This window comes from Cydia splendana, chromosome 16 (assembly GCF_910591565.1).
Source record: "Cydia splendana chromosome 16, ilCydSple1.2, whole genome shotgun sequence".
NCBI classification, from domain to species: domain Eukaryota; kingdom Metazoa; phylum Arthropoda; class Insecta; order Lepidoptera; family Tortricidae; genus Cydia; species Cydia splendana.
In genome coordinates, this window is record NC_085975.1 from 7,163,505 (window position 1) to 7,185,512 (window position 22,008).

Here is a 22,008-nt window from a genome sequence, read left to right on the forward strand (position 1 = left end):
CTACCATACTACTTATGACATACTTTAATCACTTTTTTATGGTTGAATATTTGTACTTTTTAAGCTAATTTGATCGGTAATTAGTGCAAACTGATTTAAGTGAATAGATGATACGGCATTTATTCTGGTACCTAGGTAGTTTTTCTTCATAACTACAAACTTTCTCCAATCAAAACAATTTATTTTTGACATAAAGTTTACAAAGTGTACAATTTTGTCCTGTACCTATAAAACTGTGTTCAACAAAAAGTTCATTTAATTTCATAATCCTTCAAACTGTTGAAGATACTTATAAAATTGTTTTGAGGCAAACTGCGTTCCGCAGCTGAACGATGTAATGTGATTCAGCGAACTTTGGAAAAACCGCGGGAACTCGGCAATAAAAACATTCTTGAGAGAACTTGAAAAGCAATAAGGGACTCGCGATACATCTATGTGCCACCTGAAACTTCAATATTCGTCGTTTATTGACTAGGTTCGGAAGTTGGGTGGATATTATACCTACCTATGTATATTTTATAGATCAAGAATCATACGTTAGGCTGTAAGTTATTATTGTCATCATTCACCATTTATCTACTAAATTAAAAAAAAATCGCGTGTCTATCTAAATGTGAAAATAAACAATCGTCCAGTTTGCGCAGAGAACAAGCGTTCAAAGAGGAAAATGGGAAATAGGTTTGTATGGAGAGGCGGTCGTCTACTATTCTCTTAATGACTTAAAAAATAGAACAACACTTACTTTCAACATTCCAAAGATATCTTTGCCGTCACCTACAAGTTCAACACATACTAGGTAGAGGTACTTACATACTTATAAACCCAATAAAGTAGGTAGGCAGAATACGTCAGGTATACGTACGTTGTGTTACAAGGTGGTACGGTACCAAAGATTACATACCATACTTAAACAGAATGGCTTTGCAGCAACTCTAAAATTGAACGTGAAACTTCAAATGATACTCGTACCGCTACACATACATTAACATAGCTTCTTTGAAGTTTATCAACGACGCCAGTTTGCAATACATTTATCATTTTGCGCACGTAATTTTACATAACTTTCAAGATTCGATGTTCATATTATCATGTTCAAGTTTCCTCTAGGATCAAAGAGGAGGTACGGAAGGACGTATTAATTTAACAATAATATCTTCTGACACAATATACCCGTATAATCTAGTGTAAGTAGTTCATAATAACATTTTTACAAAACCTCCTGGTCCCTTTCGCTACTTTTGTCTGTATTACTTGACAATTGTGTCGCTTAACTTCAAACTCGGGTAAATCCATTCGACCCTCTCAGCAAATATCTACCCTATTACCTTTTCTTAATACCAAAATAGCATAATCTGACAGATGGATTTACCCGAGTTTGAAGTTAAGCGACACAATTACGATCTGAATGTCTTCAAAGCAAGAGAGAATAGGTGAAATATTACTGAATCGGGAAGCTTCATCTTAGGTCTTTAACCATCTGGCGAGACTAGACTCCATCACTGATCGGCAGAAGTACAAACACATACCTAGTTATGTTTTTCAATTTACAGCGATTTTATTTCCACGACGTGATGACTAGATGACATTCCAGATATTTTTCGCATTCGGCTAAGTACCTAATAAGTATTCTAAAGTTCATAGGTATAATTATGTGACAATTCAGCCATTAATTTGATAAATTTATATTAGATATAATTATTATTTATTTACCAATTCAACTTTAACACGGTTTATGTATTAACTATTCTTAGCAGTTACGAAAAAATAATAAATTATCACTACACCTTATAAAACAAAATCCCCCGCCGCGTCTGTCTGTTTATGTGTTTGTGTGTATGAATGTTTGCGATAAACTCAAAATTTTTTCATGCGGTTTTCACCTATCGATAGAATTCTTGAGGAAGGTTTGTATATAATTTGTTAACCCGTGCGAAGCCGGAGCGGGTCACTAGTGAGTAATAACCATTAACATAACAACCATTCTTTAAAGCAAATATAAATAGAAATCCTTTGACATTTCATATTCGTAAAGAAAGTGTTATTCATTTCATACTTACAATTTGTGAATATAAGCTTTTGTCGCATCGCAATTCCAAGAAACCGACGAGCTTAATAAAATCCGAAATAAATATGAAAAGAGGTATACAAACGGATTATCTTTTAATATGGAATGGGGGTGCAAAAGCGAACTGTAGCAGACTTATTACTCCCTACAACCCATCAAAGTAATTGCCCGACAACTATAAGAGTGACTTCTATTACTCATTGTTGTTATGTATCTTCAGCTCACACTTAAATTGGCTTATCTGAGGCAAGTGTTCGTTAGTAATAAAAATACAGCAGCTGAAGTCGAGGAGCGAACAATCGCAGGAATGCGGGTCGCAGATGCGGCCCCGCCTAATGAAGTGCTACTCTGCAGACCTGCCTCAGAACAGCCTATAAACATAGACACTTTAACATCTATACGTCCTTTTAATTCTGCAATATACAGCTCCACGGTGGCGCTTTTAAGAAATTGAATATTACCCAGTACTGGTTGCGTGCCCTTCCGATGAAAATTTATAGGATACGGCACTTTTGTTCGACGCACAAAGGTTTATGTGGAAACTTTATGTTTATTAAGTACTTTTATAACTGTGGGAATGTCGATGAAAAATTGAATGTCTCGGAATATTTACTCGATGTTGTTGCGTGTTTTACAATTGTGTATTGCTGTTGTTTGAAAACTAGGTATTAATCATTAAGTTTGAATTATAAATCCGATTTAATACACAACAAAGTTGTCAGAGACTCCCAGGGTTCCGTGATATTGATATTCGTAGTAGTGTGTTCACAAAATACGCCAAGTTTTGTCATCTTATCTCAACTAGAAGGGGGTGCTCAAACACTTTGAAATTGTTCAAAGTTGTATGAAATGCAAGAATATAAAATTATTATTATTTTGATTTTTATGTAAGTAGGTAGTAGTTTTCCCATTATTTTAAAGTGTGATTTAAAAGTTATTAAGTAAAAAAAGATTTTTGTTTGTATTTTTTTTATTTTTTGAAATTTAAATATCTTACTTTTGAAAAATTATAAAAAATAGATATAAAAATGTTTTTCTACTTCTAAATTTATAAATCACCTATGCAAATAGTGTGAAAACAGATACTTATAATAAAATTCTGAATAATAAATACTTTTTTTGGGGTTTCATACAACATACAAAATTTCAAAGTGGTTGAGCAAAAAAAATGTTTTTTGAAGCACCCTAATTCGTAGCATAAATAGTAATGATTACAGCAACACGTCAAAAGTATTCGGACGTCAACTGCATGTGCATTACTGCGGCGACGTTGATGCCGCCACTGTATCTATCAATTTCCTTGATAAAATGAATGACGGATTGACCGAACGTCATAATCGTGACAGTAATGCTGCAAAAAACGTCACTCTTTATTTTTTTTTTATATCGACCGCTGTCGATATCGCTGTCGCTGGCGGCGATGATACCGCAGCAGTAATGTCGCTACAGTAATGCAGCAGTAACTGACAACCGAATGTCACCTTAAGAGTTTTACAAATAGAGGTATCCTACGATTTGAGGTCAAAAGTATCTGTTTGACTCTTATAATTTTATATTTATACGTAGGTTTTACTTTTGAAGTCTTTTTACTATTGATTCAGATTGTATGATTTAATAAAGCTTTTTAAATCATAAACCCGATACAGATCTTTTTGATTTAATAAAAAGCCATCATTTAATAGTATGTAATATCCTAATTCTAAAATCTCCATTAAGCTCAAGACAAACGCAACTAATTCCTTTTCAGCAGCGAGTCATCGCGGGATCGGGATAAATAGAATTAATTACTCTTCGTAATGAAGACGCCGAGTTGTCAACTCCTTAATTGTTGTACTCGACTACGAATTCTCCCGACCGGGTTGTTTACAAATTTGATACTTTAACCATCGATCTCCTTTGTTACAATAAATTTAAGCTTCCAGATAAAAGTCAAATATGGCTGAGCCAATGTTTAATTACAAAAGTTTTAGATACCTAAAGGATGTTCAATTGCCAAAGGGTTATTGGAGTTTCGTTGGTAACTCATTGTATAACATGATGGCTTTAAGTTTATTTGGGTAACTTCATTCATAATTGTCTACAGTTTCTTTAAATTAACTCATTTGAATGGCAATATGACAGTATACAACTTTACACTGGTATATGTAGTTGGGACAATAGTTAATGCCTGTCGGTTGTTAAAAAGGTTGGATTTAAATTACATCTTCACAGCACCTTGCAAACATGGTGTTTACAAGCAAAACATAACAAAAGTTATAATGTAAATCTACAAATCAAACGTATACATTCAGTTCAAGAACGTAAACAAAAGTAAATCGCCACTCCATGCGCCTTTCCACTCGCAGGATTGAAATATGCCGGATATTTGCATCCGAATATTGGACGTCCTGACCCTCTACAAATAGAACTTGAGGCAACACTACCTTCCGAGATGTCTTGATCAATAACCCTGCTGCTGAGAGGCTATCTTAACCTCAATCAAAATTCATACTTTTAAAATTATTAATATTAATGCCTTCAAGAAGTATATCTTGAAACATGAACGCAATAATTTCAATCTGTATTGATTGATATAAATCCAAAATCGCCCGGAATGGAGAAAACGGACAAGGAGAGCCGTCCCCAGATGATGGGAAATGGCGCAGGCAGATGATGATGATGATTGATATAATTAGGTATAATATTTGCATTAACCACAAGGTTTCAGTTGGTTAGCGTTCTTATTTTAGGATTTATACCCTAAACAAGTGAAACACAATAACTCCCTATTTAGCAATAATAAAAGTAAAAATATAAACTGGATACTTAAATAGTTCTTCCTTTGATAAAAGTTTTGTTGTAATATAACATAGCTGCCACAAAACTATCATCGTTTTCCCTATTTATTTGAATATAATACCAAACCTTGCCAACCATGTTCATCGGTCAGACCACTAAGGGTTTACATCAGAGGATCTCGAATTCTTAACAGCCGTCCCAAACAAAGCCCAACTTCCATCAAAGCTGAAAGTACAAAGAAAAATATAAAACTTGTAAGTTTCAAAGGGATGATCCCTTTTATTTTCCACTCGTGTTCTTTTGAAACACAATGCCGATGATGAATTGTGTTTTGGTCTGAACTGAATATTATATTTCTTCGAGGTGTCACATTCCTTTTTGTGCTTAATTTTCCTAAATTAAACTTAAGTACGTAAATATTCTGTTACAAATGATATCTATTACATTTGACGGTTCAGTATTTATTAATACTTGTAGGTACAAGAAACGAATGTGACTATATTTTTTTTATATAAGTACATTGAGTATTATCTTGGATCATTTTTGTTTTTGTTTAGGTATCTATTCTTACATGCCGGGCCGGGATACTTAGCCGAGATGACAATACTTGATCAAATCCAACCGAAGCTTAAATAATGTATTTAAAAAAAGTTATTGATTTTAATTAATAAATATATAAAAAATTATTTGTGGAACACAGGTACAGTTAAGGTCTAATATATAAAATAATAAATAGAGCTCTGTATTTTGCCTATTGGCGCACAAATATGAAATAGGCATGTGCCTTTCCGTAGCATCTGTTCTAGGACATTAAAACGGAACTATTGTCATTATTTACTAGATTTGTTATAATTCCTTGTGCACTCAAGCCAACCAGTAGGTATTACAAAGCTATCTTTCATCTATATCTATAGAACTCCAGTGTACATGTGCTAGAGGGAGGAAGCAATTATTCATAGTAACTGCATTGTCAGTGCCTTTGCACTCGCAGCTGACTAGGGCATTGTGCCGAGAGCATTCCACTACAGCCTCTCTCATTCAACATCTTGTATAATTGAAGCATGGAAGCTGAATCATACACTTTTCCGTGTAACAAAATAAAAATAGGTACCTATACTAATTAAGTGAGGCGGTTGGTAAGTATATAAACTTCCTCTTATCTATTGAATAATAAACTGCGTACGACTGATTTACATTATTTAAACCTAGTAAAATCAAGTAGATATTTAAACTAACTACAATTCGATCCCATACTTAGATGCCATCTACTACAAAGCACCCTGCTATTACTTTACCAATCGCCAAATATGGTTTATCACTCTCTGCTAGTTTATATCGTTTAGGATTTGGACGCTGGATTTTACAACCATTGAAAAACAAGTTAGTAAGTCAATACACGCCATGTTTGACGGCGTCCTACTGAAATGGAAGACAATAGCAGGCAATTGTAAGCTAAAGTAAAATCAGAAAACAGACGATGTTTCCTTATTAAAATTTCAGTGCAAAATGTTTTCAATTTTAGCGACATTCGAATGCTACTAGAGAATAATAACCATTGAAATATTTAGAATACGGATATTTCATTTAGAATAAACATCGAATTGTAAATTTCATCCAGTTTAAAGCACAATGGAAGCTTTTCCGATTTCCTTTTCAATGATTTTATGTTTTATGATTCAAAGTTATTCTTTAACTGAAACCTCAAATTCAGAACGTAATTTCCAACTTTTTGCACTTCACAGGATCAAAGGCTCAATAAAGAAACATCGTTATTCTTGTCCAACCTTAAAAAATCAGCTTTGTTCATTCTGACTTAGCGCATTCGCATGGAACGAGGGATATATGGGTACGTCTCGGACTGAAAACAAATATTTTCCCTCTCACAGGAATTAGAAACGAGTATCGTGGCGTGGGAAAAGCAAATACTAGGCGAGTTGGCAGGGGACCACGGGAGACTAGACGTATCGGGACAGGGGAAGTGCGTTCAGATAAAAGGGATGAATATTGCAAGAGACAAGCTAAATGACAGCTGACAACGCTGCCTAATGGAACTTCAAAGAGACGAGTATTGAAATTCTACGCTGTTTTACAGAGTGATCTGCATTGCACATTCACTGACATGTCGCATTGTCGCAGCTTTTAACTAAACAAGATCGTCATTTTCAGCCGACTGAATAAAAGAGGAGTGCCTCAAGTGAATTGGATAAAATGTGTTCGTTTAAATTTATTTGGCTAATACTCAATACGTTCTCCATCACTAAACTTAAGATATAATTTAAAATTCAGATGCTAAATGATTTTATTATTTTTAATAAGTAAACGTTTATTCACAAATCTTACGAAGTAGGAGGTCCCTGATTCGAATCTCGTTTAGTGCATTCATTTGAGTGTTATTTTTTCTTGAGTTATGAATGTTATATTAACTATATAAGTATGTTTATCGTCTCCTACCAGTACCAATAGTACCTACCAACGTTACTTAGTTTGGGGCTAGGTCGATCTTTGTAAGATTGTCCCCAAATATTTATTCATTTCAATGATGTAAGTCACAATATATTATAATCCGTGCGTTATTATAATAATCAAATTGTAGATTAGACTAACTTGATTAACGCTGGTGATATGGAAAATACTGCATAAATGGCTTCACCAGTTAATTACTTTGTACACATCAATAACCTTAAATTTGACACATAACGAGAGATTCAAGCTGAAGCGTGGAAGTCAACATCAATGATCATTTTTGAAAAGGGTATTATTAACCTACTGTTCAAAAAATAGGGCTGGTTTAAACATTAAGTCGGGGATTTATGTGTCAGGCTCTGGAAAACGTTGAGCCTTTTAAAATATTCAACGTTGTGCCCAAGCCTACGCAGTCAAGACACAGTAGGAGTTTTTAATCATGTTGTGTAATGAGGTTTTATGTCCATTAGAGGAACATTAATATAAATTTCGTTTGAAATTTTTGCTGCATAAAAATAGTGCCGTGGAAACTCGAGGTGTATGAATAATTTAAGATATACATATAAAGCATTTTTGAGATAAAGAGAAGTGTTGAGATAGTACCTAATATTATGTATCACGGGGCGTACATAGCTAACTAGCTTGCCTCAAACTCAAATTGTATCTTATTCTATTCAGTGTATCTTAGGTACATGTATAGGTAGGCCTAATATCTGAAGTGAGTGCCTACAGATGTATGATAATATGGTTTTGATGTGGCAGAGTCTCGGTTAAATTGATAGGTACAACCAGAGATCTAGCCGCTCCAATCTATTTCAATAATTTCCCTAAATTATAGATATTTGTAACACACCTTAAAATCATTATCGTCGGATTTCGTACGAAAACGGGCTTTCTGAACCCACTGTACCAGTGGGTTCAGAAAACTGTTTTTTTTTAAAGTCGTAGCGTTTTTTGGATAACAATACGGCGGCTTACCAAAAATTTTATTAGCAATCTTGAGGTTAAAAGCTACTTAATATAATTTTATGGTTAAAGTTTGTATTTTTCTAAAATCATAAAGTGTAACTAATAATCCATTTAACCTTGGCCTTTGCTAGTTGATGGTATAATTTTACGACTTTCTGATGTGAACCCTTTCGCGTCACATTTATTTATGTACCTACTATGAGATTTCTGCTGTACCTAATATATTAGACTAACCTTCTGTGAGATTTATAGCATTACGCAGGGAAAGCGGAACGTAAGGGACCGAGACGAGGCGTTTGCTAACAAACATTATTAGGCCGATGCGAAAAATAAGCTTATTTAATACTGGCACGTGCGTAGGTAGGTAGTGGAAACGTATGTACGAGCACATTGTTGTTTTTGTCAAAATCGTGTCGGAAAACATTATTTCCTGTGAACAATATAATAGTAACGGTATTTGTAATGCTATTATCATGCTTTTAAGAACTAGAAGAAGCTTACATGCATGTAAGGGTGCAGCAAGGGAATTATTATAAAGCCCATGTATTTATGATGTCCACAGGAAATACTAACTAGAACTTACTTACTAAGAAAGGTTGAAGCCAGAAATGTACAGTAAGGACGAAAACCAATTGTATTAAGTACTTATACAAATAAACTACACCCAAATACTCCTAGTGTATGTTACACTAGGAGTTTTAGGTATGTTGATTTAGAATCATTTACCCTATATACAAAAAACAATCAACTATACTTAACTACCCCATTCGCCTAGTACCCATAGTACAACCTTTGCTTAGTTTGGGGCAAGGTCGATCTGTGTAAGATTGTCCCCAATTTTTTTTATTTAATTTTTTTATTTACTAAAATTTTAATAACGCCACCGATGACATTATTATAGCCTAGACTCGGACCAAGCTTACTTTGCATCTCTGCATGGCATTTACAATGACAAAGTATGTGTCTTCATTATTTTCTAAATAATTTCTATGAAAATATGACGTTTATAACAAAATCACTATTCAAGTCGATGCACAGCTTAGGGGCCCACAGATTTCCAGTTCGCCGGACGATATCATCCTGTCAGTTAAACGCAAAAGGTGACAGTTCCGAACAACTGACAGGCTGATATCGTCCGGCGAACTGGTAATGTGGGTCCCTTTAGACGGACTGCATTTACGTTACTTCCGCAACTTGAAAGAATCTAACGACAATAAAACCAAACGTTAAGTTCGGACAAAAAAGTTTAGCGTGAAAAGGGTGATAATGTATCCGTTCAGTGGACCAACAAACTGACCTATGAGGAAGCTTGTGAGTTTAATTTACCGGAACCAAATTAATGTGATTTATCGACATAAGAATTGTTAATGTTAAGGTTATAATTTTGGAGTGTTAACAATTATAATAACAATGGCCAGTGGCCCGTAGAAGCGAAATAACTTCAATTATTAAATGAAGGTTGTATGTGTTCCACTGATATTATATACCTAGGTATTATTTGATTAATATAAATATAACGTACCTACTCATATTTCTTATGACCATAAGCAACTTTCCAGACTCGACATTACTATTTTGATCAACTCTATGGGACCATTGTTACCGAAGTTACGTACTTAAGTAAACAGATAACATGCAAGATTTGACACGGATGTTTTCAGATGACTACCTATACTTATATCGTTTTTGGTTCAAAAATGTTACTCAAGGTATGAATTTTGTCCAAGAGTCCACAAAATATCGAATAGGCAATTTTTTATTGACAGCTATATATCACTTGTTTTTATTCACCATTCAATATTTTTTATCATGCAGTATAAAAAAGCCTTATAATATTTCATTATAAAAGTGCCATAGTTATTCATATTCCACATTGTACGCGAGCGAGTGTTTACGTAAGTATAAATAAAAGTTGGTAACACGCCGCTGCACGTAAAAGACGCACTGGGGAACGGAACGGCTTCCCAAAAATCCCCAGGAGCATTATAAATATCGCGTTGTAGCGTATTAGCTGTCGTACAAACAGCAACATCTCATCAACTTGGCTTTTTTACACCAAAAAGTTGTACCATAAGATCGAAATTGTTATTCCTCTGCATAATACTTGAAAGGTAAATACCTAAGTATATTTAGAACTCTACATATTATATCTGCTTAAGTTAAAATGTCAACAGATTAAAAAAGCAATTCGAACAGTTTTACGTTAAAATGTAAATTCTGAGGGGTAAAACCATGAATAAAAGTTAAATTTAATCCTTAAAAAGGTTTTAGATTTATGTACTAACATAGCGTTCCTATTAAATTTAATATAATTATTATGTACGCTAGCAAATGCATATTACACTAAGTATATAAAATTATCTTGGATATCACTCTAGCCTTGAAACGAATTTTGAGAAAGTTTAAATTTATTGTTCAATTCAGTTTTACAGCACCCTTGGGTAATTTCTCGTAAAGTGTGCCAAAGTTAAAAGCTAAATATATTTTTGAGGAAAAATATTGGGCATTAATTTTGAGTGAGCTATGAAAACAGGAAAGTTGCAATAATATTAAATTGTCTAGCCAACCCTTAAAACAACCGGTCTTGGACAAGAAAAATTGAACCCGACTACGGTAGGTCCCCCGCGGTATAAAAACGAGTCGATTGACACTTCATTCGAATATTAAAATGTTAATGTTACACCTAAATCTCTTTAACGATACGGTACACGCACAGTCGTACAGTACGTACACGACACAAATAAAGTACACGTCGTCTGCCAAAATCATAATTCTTCCCTTAATAGTCGGTTATAATAACATCATCAACTTTCATTCTTTTAAGTTTGTTTTAAGGACTTAAGTACCTAATTAATTACATTTTCTTAACAAACACAATAAATAAAACCACTTATTAAGTAGGCACAAAATATTGCCAGTTGAAGAACTTTTCGTTGGTATTTAAAATTCCTTTGTTGGTAGGTTTTTGTTTAGATCAACATTTTTAAAATATTGTAGGTACCTACCTTAGGTACCCTTGGGCTTTACTGGAGTAAATTCATAGATAATAAAAGACAATTAACTTAAGTATGTAAGAAGTTAAGAAAAATTCGGGATAATTATTTAACAAAGACGTATTCGATCGATTCGAGATTTTTTTAAAGATGTATTCGAGTCATCGAGGTCAAAGTCCATGTTCATAACTACCCGACATTCGCATGTGATTTGTAACCATTTATCTGAATATGTCTTAATTTATACCTTTTTCTTCCGTCGAATACAACATGGAGAACTATTATGTGATTTTTCTTTGACAGCTGGACTGGCTCCTCGTGGACAACACGCCGGCCACGCCGCTCGCCGGGCTGCGGCACGTGCTCGCCAACGGCTCGCTCGTGTTCCCGCCGTTCCCCGCCTCGCGGTACCGGCGGGACGTGCACGCCGCCTCGTACCGGTGTCGGCTGCGGATCGCGGACAACGCCGTGCTGTCGAGGACCATACACGTGCACGCAGGTACCCTAACAATGAGTCCGTGGGACCAATAATTTTGATAAAGACTCCTCGCCGGTTTAATCTTGAAGCGCCACACGTTATTTTTGTGTTATTTGAATGTCATTTTTTGCCATCAATTATACCTACATAAATTCAAGTCCTTAGGTACCTATTTGTGGCGCCTACCAGTAAGAGGTGTTACTACTTACTACTAAGCTAACAGAGAATCTACCCACATCTTTCTGATTATAGTCTCCTTCTTGTGATAAGAAAACGAATATACCTACTTACAAAAATACCTAACTTACGGGGCTTGCGCCTTCATGTGTTTGTATTTAGTAGCTCCGCGGTCATGAACTACCTTTCTCAAATTAAAAACTACACATACTTACCTACCTAATCTACTGAATTAACGTATTTACTAGTATAATGAACCACGTCAGTAACAATCCAACATCCGTTAGCATGATAATCTTCCACATACGAGTGAATTGCAAAAAAATGTTTCATAGTTAAGCACCTGTATTAGTCTAAAGTTAATTGATTCCATTGTGTTACCACAGTTAAGCCATTTCTATTTAAGTTAGATGCATGAAAGTGTGTTAGCGTATGCTATAGACTTATATCTGTACGAATTAAGTACAATAAATACAATACAATTTATATAGTTAATTTTGGTAACACAAATGAATCAATTAAATTGACTAATCACAGCTTCTTAACTGCGCTTAATTACGTACAATTTTTTTGCAACTCACTCATACATGATCTAAAGTCACCGGATTATAAATATAGCGCTGACAGAACGTCCCCACTCTGACACTCCGATCAGGGATCTACTCAGGAGCAACTTAAGGGACTTAAGGAAAGTTTCACCTGTAACATATTTCCAACTCTCCTCCCAAATACATGACTGTACATTATTTATTACGTGAACTTAAGTCTGAGGTTGTGGGAACGTATAATGTGAACGAACTTAGTCTTAGGAATATATACTTAGACAGTCCGAAATACATATATACAATGTGTCCGGTCAACCATGTCGGAGCCGTTAAGGGCGTGTAGTACAATCGATTTCATCGATAAATCACCACGTGTTTTTTTTTAAGTCAACGGTAATGAAATGGCGGCATTTTTAATTTTTCAAACACCTGAGCACGGGTGCACGTGGTATTTTTGGCATTATCTGTAAATTTTTCGTCCTACGAATACAAAAAATATCTCATTGGATAGCTAAACATGTAAGCAATCGATTAAAGCTAATAATTGTATGCAAACATTTCAATAGCAAGGCAAAAGAAAATATTAAAAGTAAATAATTAGGACAGAAACGCATTACTTTTTCAGTTTTTATTTTTTTATATAAAAACTAGGTCGTTTACCTACATTTTTTTTGCTTTGCGTTTGTAGTACAGGATATTGGATAGACATCAATACCAAAATTACGTATCTGATTTAATAACTTTAGAAGTTACAGAGGTTCCAAGATGTACCTAAAAATGTTGTTTTTTTACAAAAGGAGAAAAAATAAAACAAAGCGCTAATAATAATTTAAATTTTAATAAAAATCATAACAAAAGTATCTTAAGGCTAAAGATGACTAACTAGTTGAGTAACTGCTCAAAATAGCCCCCTCGATTTTGTAGACAAGCAGTTGCTCTTATCGCAATATGCTGCGTAGACCGCCGAATCATCTCCTTATCTTCTCTTAACATGTTTGCATGTTCAATTATTCTTTGCACTAAATCTTCCCTTGCTCCCGGTATGTCGACGTACACTCTTTGTTTCAAGGTGCCCCATAGAAAATAATCGAGTGGAGTTAAGTCCGGTGATCGAGGTGGCCAAGCGACATGTCCGTCACGTCCAACCCACGGGACATAATGCTCATTCAAATAATTTCGCACATCTCTTGCAAAATGTGGAGGAGCACCATCCAGCTGCAAAATCATCCTCCTCCTGTATGCTACAGGCAGCTCCATTAATGCGTCATGGAACTGTGTTTGGAGAAATTCTAAAAATCGTGGGCCATTCATTGTCCCAGGTAGAATAATTGGCCCAACTAAAATATCGTCAATGATTCCCGCCCAAACATTTACTGAGAATTGGTGCTGGAATGAACTTGGTCTCACAGCATGAGGATTCTCCAACTGCCACAGATGCTCGTTGCGGTGGTTTACGTATCCCAAACGCGTGAAAGTGGCCTCGTCGGTCCACATAATACGTTTCAAAAACGTTTGATGCATTCGTGCTCTTCTTGTTATCCAGGAACAAAAAACTGATCTTGCAGCGTAATCTGGTCCAATAATGTCTTGTACTCGTCTGAAATGGTAAGGGTGTAATCCTTCTCCTTTTAATACTCTACAGACTGTCCACTTGCATAAATTCATCCTGTTGGCTATTCTTCTAATGCTCAGTCTCGGGTCGTGTGTGACTAATCTTAAGATCTCTTCTTCGTCCTGGGGTGCTACAAGTCGAACACGTTCATCGGCGGGTCTTCTTATGCCGTTCTCAGCGAGCCGTGCATGAATTCTTATGAATGTGCGAGCATTCGGAATGGGTCTGTTAGGAAACCTCCTTGCGTACTCTCGAACAGCAGCATTAGCGTTCCCGTTGCAAAACCCATAAACGAAATGTATGTCAGCAGTGTGCTGACTAGAATAGTGGCCGTCTTCCATTTTAACAAAAACGGAAACAGCAGGTCCAACAACTAACAAAAGTTTCAACAATAACACAATCGAACTGAAGTAAGCCGAAGATAGCAGAAGTTTGTTATCACAACGCAGAGCGAGGGATGACTGATTGACCTGGCAGCACCCCTTGACTTATCTACCTGCTTGTAAAAGAAAAACTGGGAGTGGGGATGATAATTCTTGGGATTATCTCAAGTTATTAATAAAGGTAATTAACAGGGTCATATTTGAACACGTGTTATTTTTGAAGTATCAAAGATAGAGCTATGATTTTGGTATGCATTTCTAGCTAATATCCTGTACTACAAACGCAGAGCAAAAATAATGTAGGTAAATGACCTAGTTTTTACATAAAAAAATAAAAACTGAAAAAGTAATGCATTTCTGTCCTAATTATTTACTTTCAATATTTTTTTTTGCCCTGTTATTGAAATGTTTGCGTACAATTATTAGCTTTAATCGATTGCTTACATGTTTAGCTATCCAATAAGATATTTTTTGTATTCGTAGGACGAAAAATTGACAGATAATGTCAAAAATACCACGTGCACCCGTGCTCAGTTGTTTGAAAAATTAAAAATGCCGCCATTTCATTACCGTTGACTTAAAAGAAAAAACACGTGGTGATTTATCGATGAAATCGATTGTACTACACGCCCTTAACGGCTCCGACATCGTTGACCAGACACATTGTATATATCATAATTCATAATTTATTTATTTGCGTAAGAAAGTACATGCAGGGAGGCGCAAAAGCGGTGGTGGCCGAGTGGATATGACGTTCGACTTTCAATCCGGAGGTCGCAGGTTCAAATCCTGGCTCGTACCAATGAGTTTTTCGGAACTTATGTACGAAATATAATTTGATATTTACCACTAGCTTTTCGGTGAAGGAGCTAACACAAGCTAACACAAGCTATTATACTTAGTAACTTTATTTTTATTAATGAATTACAGTGAGACGCCTCATTCTGCTCTCGTATGTTTCTTTTCTCTTAATGAATGTATTAATTATACAGGATATTGACTCTTGGAGACCCTATACATCTCTAAGGATAACTTGATAAACTATATAATCTTATAGTTCTGACACCTAGAGACATTTACACCTCTAAATATTATAGATTTTTTTTTGTGTTTTGTATCTGTATTTTTTATGTAATTCGACATTAAGAGACCATATACATCTCTTAGTAATTCTAATACGTTACATTGAATTGTTAGTTTTATTTTATAAAATTGTTGATGTTATTATTTTTGCTTGTATGTAAATTCAATGATGACGTGTAAAAGTGCCCTTGTGGCCTATTTGCTGAATAAATGTTGATGTTGATGTTGATGCCATCTCGCGCATGAGAGGAGGCCTGTGCCCAGCAGTGGGACGTATATAGGCTGACATTATTATTTGTAGTACATGCAGGTTGATATAAGATTACACATAGGAATCACCTACCTCGTCGCATAGAGACATACAAATAATATTGGTCTTAATCTATTTACATATATGTACAATTAATCATTGACATTACATTAATAAAATAGAAATAACAATAACAATAGGTAGAGTTTTTTTTAACGTAGAAACTATACCTACAAGTGTATTCATATACTGAAATTCATAGCTCTCTTGGCGTAAACCATTAAAGTCTTAAACCCGACCCACGCGTTCAATTCATGATATCAGGCTTTCAGATAGTCGTTAGTATTTATCACTATTGGATAATAATTAACCTTTGAATGAAGCTTTTGTGTTTTTATTTGGCGGGTTTTACTTGCGACTTTGACTCGGTAATCGCCCTTCCGTACAAGCTTCAATCCACCCTCCTTTCACCTCCTTTTGGGGTTATTTCTGGCATAAAAGTACTGTATACCAATCCTATATTTAAACTTCATTGTTCTGTTCTCCTCAACTGCTTCCGAGTTACGACAAATACTTCAAGATCTTAAGTGCGCAAGCCTCGAGGTTAGACTAGAGATTAATTAAGATTATGCTTATGACATTGGCGATGGTGTGACGAGCTAGACTCCTTTTTAAAGGAATGGCCGAAGATTGCACAAAACATAAAATAGAGAGGAATATAAAATGTGGGGGGGAGCTTTGCCAAGTGGGACAGAATAGGCTCTCAATAACAATAACTATGTACATGCCAAATTTTACTAAAATTTCTTTACCACTTTTCCTATAATAACAAAGTATCAGACATACATGCTAGCAAACTGCGTTTACATGCGTTAGCATTTGTTACACCTTGTCAAACGCATCTATCATAGTAATTCAATTCAAGAAGTTGCCTGTAATAAATATTAACCATAAATTTTAGGTTTTAGCTAATGAAAATAAGGCAATGTTTGTTTCCAGTGCTAAACACGCCGTGGGAGGTCCGCGTGCCAGACGAGTACGTGATGGCGGGCAACGCCGCCGTGCTCCGGTGTATCGTCCCGCCGCACTGCGCGGACCGCGTCAGCTCCACCGACTGGCTCGGCGAGGACGGAGTCAGTGTCTTCCAATACCTAGGTCAGTGTGTTCACCGCGGGTCTGCGTAACACGAGTGATGGCGGGCAACGCCGCCGTGCTCCGGTGTATCGTCCCGCCGCACTGCGCGGACCGAGTCAGCTCCACCGACTGGCTCGGCGAGGACGGAGTCAGTGTCTTCCAATACCTAGGTCAGTATGTTCACCGCGGGTCTACTTTACACAAATGATGGCAACGCCGCCCTGCTGCAGTGTAGCGGCGTCGGAGCCTGTCTGCTAAATACAGCGTACACTCAATGTATTAATCCTCCTTTCTTTATCCTCGCTTCCTAGCTCTATCACAAGAATATGCGCGAGTCTGAGGTGTTAACCCAGAGAAGAAACTAGACCTTATAGAATTAGTCTAGGTTCCTATCCTAATTACCTACCACTGTATCACGAGCTAGACTTTCTCTTGATCATAAAAAAAAACACTTTTTAACTAAAATAAATCGGACCAAAATCTGACATAACTAGGTACGTGCGTTAAACTTGATTATGTGAATTAGGAGTGATCAACGCCAACAACGTATAAACGTAACGTAGTAAGTTTGAGGAATATTACGAACATTATCAACTATTCAAATTGAAAAGTACTCGGCTTTAAACGTAGTTCCAGAGATTCATCATAATATTTAGTGTACTCGAGAAACTGAAAACGGAGAAAAATAGAGATACTACTCATAAAAATTCGTGTGATACCTCATTAGATTCGTAATGATGCCTAGATTTTTTTTATGATCTAATACACGCTTCGAATACATTTTTCTAGGCATTATTACAAATCTAATGGGGTATCACACGTATTTTTAGGAGTAGTATCTTTATTTTTCACCGTTTTCAGTTTCCCGAGTATATAATATTATAGAGTATCACTTTCAGAAAAAGTATGTTATTCGTATTAAGGAACGCATGTTTCTACTAAATAACTTAAACTATTTTACATTTGCCGTAAAAGCTATGACTTCCAAGAAAATATTATTAAAAATTCGGTTAGACCATTAGTACCGCCTCGTAGGTATCTAATTTCACTTTGACTGCGAGTCTGGTACAAAAAACATTCACCCACACGTTTTTCTTTGTTATTTCTAATTCCTTTACTGCTTTTATAAAGCTTTGGCCGCATTTTTTTTATTTTAAAAGAAATTAGAAAAGGTAACATTCTGTGCTTAATTATTTGACCTGCAAGTTAAGTAACGGTCGAAATAACGCTGAATACTTAAAAGATTAGAGAATCACTTAGTTGATTAACATAATAGGTTTTACGTATTAAAATTTAATGTGTACACTGAATTTGTATTCAAATTCCACCTGTTGCTTAATAATAAACGAGTCCTGGCATTAGGACGTATCCACTTATGACGTCCCTAAGATGTACTTAGTTTCTAAAATTAAATGGAAAGTAGCTGCAAGCTTTTACTTAGCATTATACATATATGTAAAGTAACAACCACGTCTCATACCTTTCTCAAATAAGTTTACCCTCCAATTAAACTGGTAAATGGAAGGAAAGCATATTTCGTAAATGTAGCCAAAATTTCTCGAAAGAAAACTCTTGCTGAATTTTTCTCATCAAAATACTTGTCAAGTGAGAGACGACACACGCAATTACATTTTCATCACGTAAATATCTTATTTTCGGAAGAAAAATACTTGGGTCTCAAATGAAACTCTGGGTAGGCTGGGGTGTTAACTGGTGTATGCCATCCAAGCATTCGGATACAAATTGAATATGAATATTAAGGTAGATTTCCACGTGTGTAAAGTGTATAACTGCCGGCACTTGTATGTAGGAAGCAGAATATTTCGGCTTAAATGCAAGAAACTAAATGGGCGCCATTTCTCTTTTGGTATGCAATCTGCAGTCATGTTGAAGAAGCACAAACGGCATGCTTTAATGCGTCTATGGGAGTTTACAATGCATATATATTCTCAGTACACTTTTAAAATATATAGGTATATACTAAATTGTTATTTCCGATCACTCGCGAATTTACGGATCTTTTGTTTCTTTAACCAGAGCTTGTCGAATACTAAAGTGAACAACTACAATTTATTGTTTTAGTGTTTCTTTGGCCTTGACTAAATCATTTTCAAATAGTACCCACTAGTGTGTTTAAGTAGTAGGTATACGGTAATGAAACTCCATTGTTTTCACGCATATATAGTAACATTTTATGTAGTCTTTTTATCATCTATGCTTCATGAATCATAAATATACCTACTTAGGTATCCTCAATCTTGCTTGATATTAACAAGAAAACGGTATAAGTGCTGCATAATTTGGCAGCAGATTAAATTATTTTTATCGTGTACTTTTACGGGTGTCTGGAGAGGCTTTTAGACGCAATGGACAAGAAAGGCAGAGTTTTATTTTACCTAAAGGAACGAAACCTATCTTATGCCGGGGTGTAAAAATACAATCAAGCCCTTTATTACGAATGAAGATACTTTTTTGAGCTACTACTACCTATCGTAATATGTGTTCCTTGTACAAAAAGAGGGGGCTCAATATTCAAAAAGGGAATGGAATTTACTAATTATATTACGAGTTGAAAGAAACCAGTATAATCAATTTACTTCGTCCCGACATGTTGCTCGGTAACCCTGAATGAGGTTTTTAGAATCAAGCTCTGCTTAGACAGTTAGACAGCGATACTTTATTGAATTGTTTGTCTGTTCGAAGGAAACACTCGATTTCCAGCTCTCCTATAACGGAATAAGTTACAGTTTCGAATAAAAGCCAATACCAGACTTCTGCCGACGCGTCTGACAGGTCTCATTTGTTTACGCTGCTACTGGCTCACATTCCTTGCCTTTTCGTTCAAGGATTGCCTCTCGAATACTTTATTTACTGCACCTCCTCCTTTTCCTTGATTGGGTCCATTGTGAGTCCCGTGGTAGTGATAACTTTTCTTGAGGGCTACCTTTATTCTTTGCACTTGATTACTATTAAGGTTCGCCTTATACTTTTCAAGTAGAACAATAAAGGATTTGGTGTTACAAAGTTTTTGCCAGCCATTTGGCCCAAGTGGCCTCATAAACCGCATTTGTGAAAATGAAAACCGTTCAAATTGTTATTTTCTTTTCCGTTTGTTTGTTAAGTACCTACCTAACCTATATAAGATTATCTTATGCTTACCTAACTTTAGAAAATAGCAAATATTTGTAGTGCCTTTGTAATTTTTTATAACATTTGGTAATGAATAAAATGCTGAACTACTCTTTTTCTGTGAATTTAAATTTATTTTAAAAGCGGATTAGGGCTTATAATCTAGGCCCAAGTTGTATAGAAGATCTCACGGATCCGAATTTAAATCTTGACAATTCCATTCAAGTTGGATAATATCACAATTTAGAAATCTTAATTCGGATTTAAAAGATACGGCTAGTCTATCTGACGCACGAGTCGAGATGAGTTTTTGATAGAGTCCGACCAAGATGTCAAAGTCATCAATCATCATTAAAGTCTGATTTGTATGATATGCTATATGGTATATGCTGTTTAAATTGACACTTCATAACTTTTTTCTACATAAATCGGTGCAAAGTTCGCTTAGACGAAGTCTAGTTAACCATGCATAAGCAGTGTTAAGCAGTCTAATTTCCTTCAAACTCCTAATAAATTATACCAGAACAAACTCAAACCTCTGACTTTCGGTACGAACCTTAAGCTGACAGCTCTCTTGGGATGCCCCAACCTTCCAGGCATCGTAGCTAAGATGTTTTCCACAAATACATAAATTATTACAACCATCTCAAGCTTCAAATCTTGCAGTGGCAATAAATATTAAATCAGTAGGTAAATAATATTAAGATATTGTACATAGTTTCGTAGTGCCTTCAGGCTCCCGAGTGATGAAGCAATTGATAATGTTGGTTCACTTTAGAACGAAATTAGTGTTTATTCAAAGTCTTCTCTAATTTTACGCTCATTCAATAACATGAATACTATTTAATTGACAGTTAAAAAAACAACCAGTACTATGAGTAATTACCGTCCATGCAACTTTCTAACACACTCTCACACTCAGTTACCAGCCCATATCTGTCGTAAATAGATCACAGATACGGTACCTATACCTACTGATAAAAAAAATTACCTAGTGATATCAAAAGCTCTGTTGTGAAACAGTCCAACCAATATCGGTGGTGCGTTTCATTTGAATTAGGACATTTGAGTTTATTCCTCTTTACTACCTATTCTAGTTACTCACAAGTTGAAACTAAACTTCTTTCGACTTTATCAAAATAGGGATTTGGTGATTTACATGGTATTGTATTCGCAGAGCCCCGGTACCAGAGGTTAGACGACGGCTCGCTGTACATAAGCTCGGTGCGCGCCGGCAGCCGAGACGCGTTCCGGTGCCGTGTCCGGGACCGGGTCACCGGGACCACCTACACCAGTCAGTTCTTCGGTAAGCACGGATCAAAAAAACACTCATATCGTCTTGGCAATACAATATATAGTGAAAATAATATTATTAACGCATTGGAAAATGTTTTTCGCTCGTATTTTGTGACAGAGTGCCGAGGCACGGACTCGTTATATAAATTATTTTCGGTTCCTTTTACATGGCAACGATATTAAATTACTATTTCGCTCCTTGACAATAAAATCATTAACTTTGTGCTTCGTAACTCGACTTTTGAGTAATCGAAAAATCTTACTTGCAATCTATAATTAGTACCTATGTTTATTGCTTTCATAAATGATAGGAACATTTGAAACTCAACACCAATGCCAATCTCAAAAAATCTGTTGTTATAGTTACACTTCGATTCTTAAGGAGCCTTTTCGCTGGCAGACTGTTTCGTCTAAGTCCTTCTGAGAGAAAATGATTCTATGATGATGATAATGAAAACATTATTCTTTTTTAAACAGGTCACGTAATAGTGACGGAGCCGAAAGGCAGTGTGAGGCCTCGCGTAGGCCCCGAGCCGCGCAACCGGCGCGTGCAGGCCGGGCAGGACGTGCGGCTGCCGTGCGCGGCGCACGCCTGGCCGGTACCCACTTACAGGTAACCATCATGTCTTCTTCTTCTTAGTCGTTATACTCTT

General features: G+C 35.8%; 1 protein-coding gene across 1 annotated transcript in view; it reads left to right on the plus strand.

Moving 5' to 3' along the window:
• The window catches only part of LOC134798209 (cell adhesion molecule Dscam2), a 249,341-nt gene that overhangs the window by 148,363 nt on the left and 78,970 nt on the right, over positions 1–22,008 (plus strand). The window contains exons 4-7 of the mRNA XM_063770574.1: positions 11,572–11,767; positions 16,796–16,951; positions 21,237–21,365; positions 21,833–21,968. Of these exons, the coding sequence (XP_063626644.1) occupies positions 11,572–11,767; positions 16,796–16,951; positions 21,237–21,365; positions 21,833–21,968 (617 nt within the window). The remainder of the gene's footprint in view (positions 1–11,571; positions 11,768–16,795; positions 16,952–21,236; positions 21,366–21,832; positions 21,969–22,008) is intronic.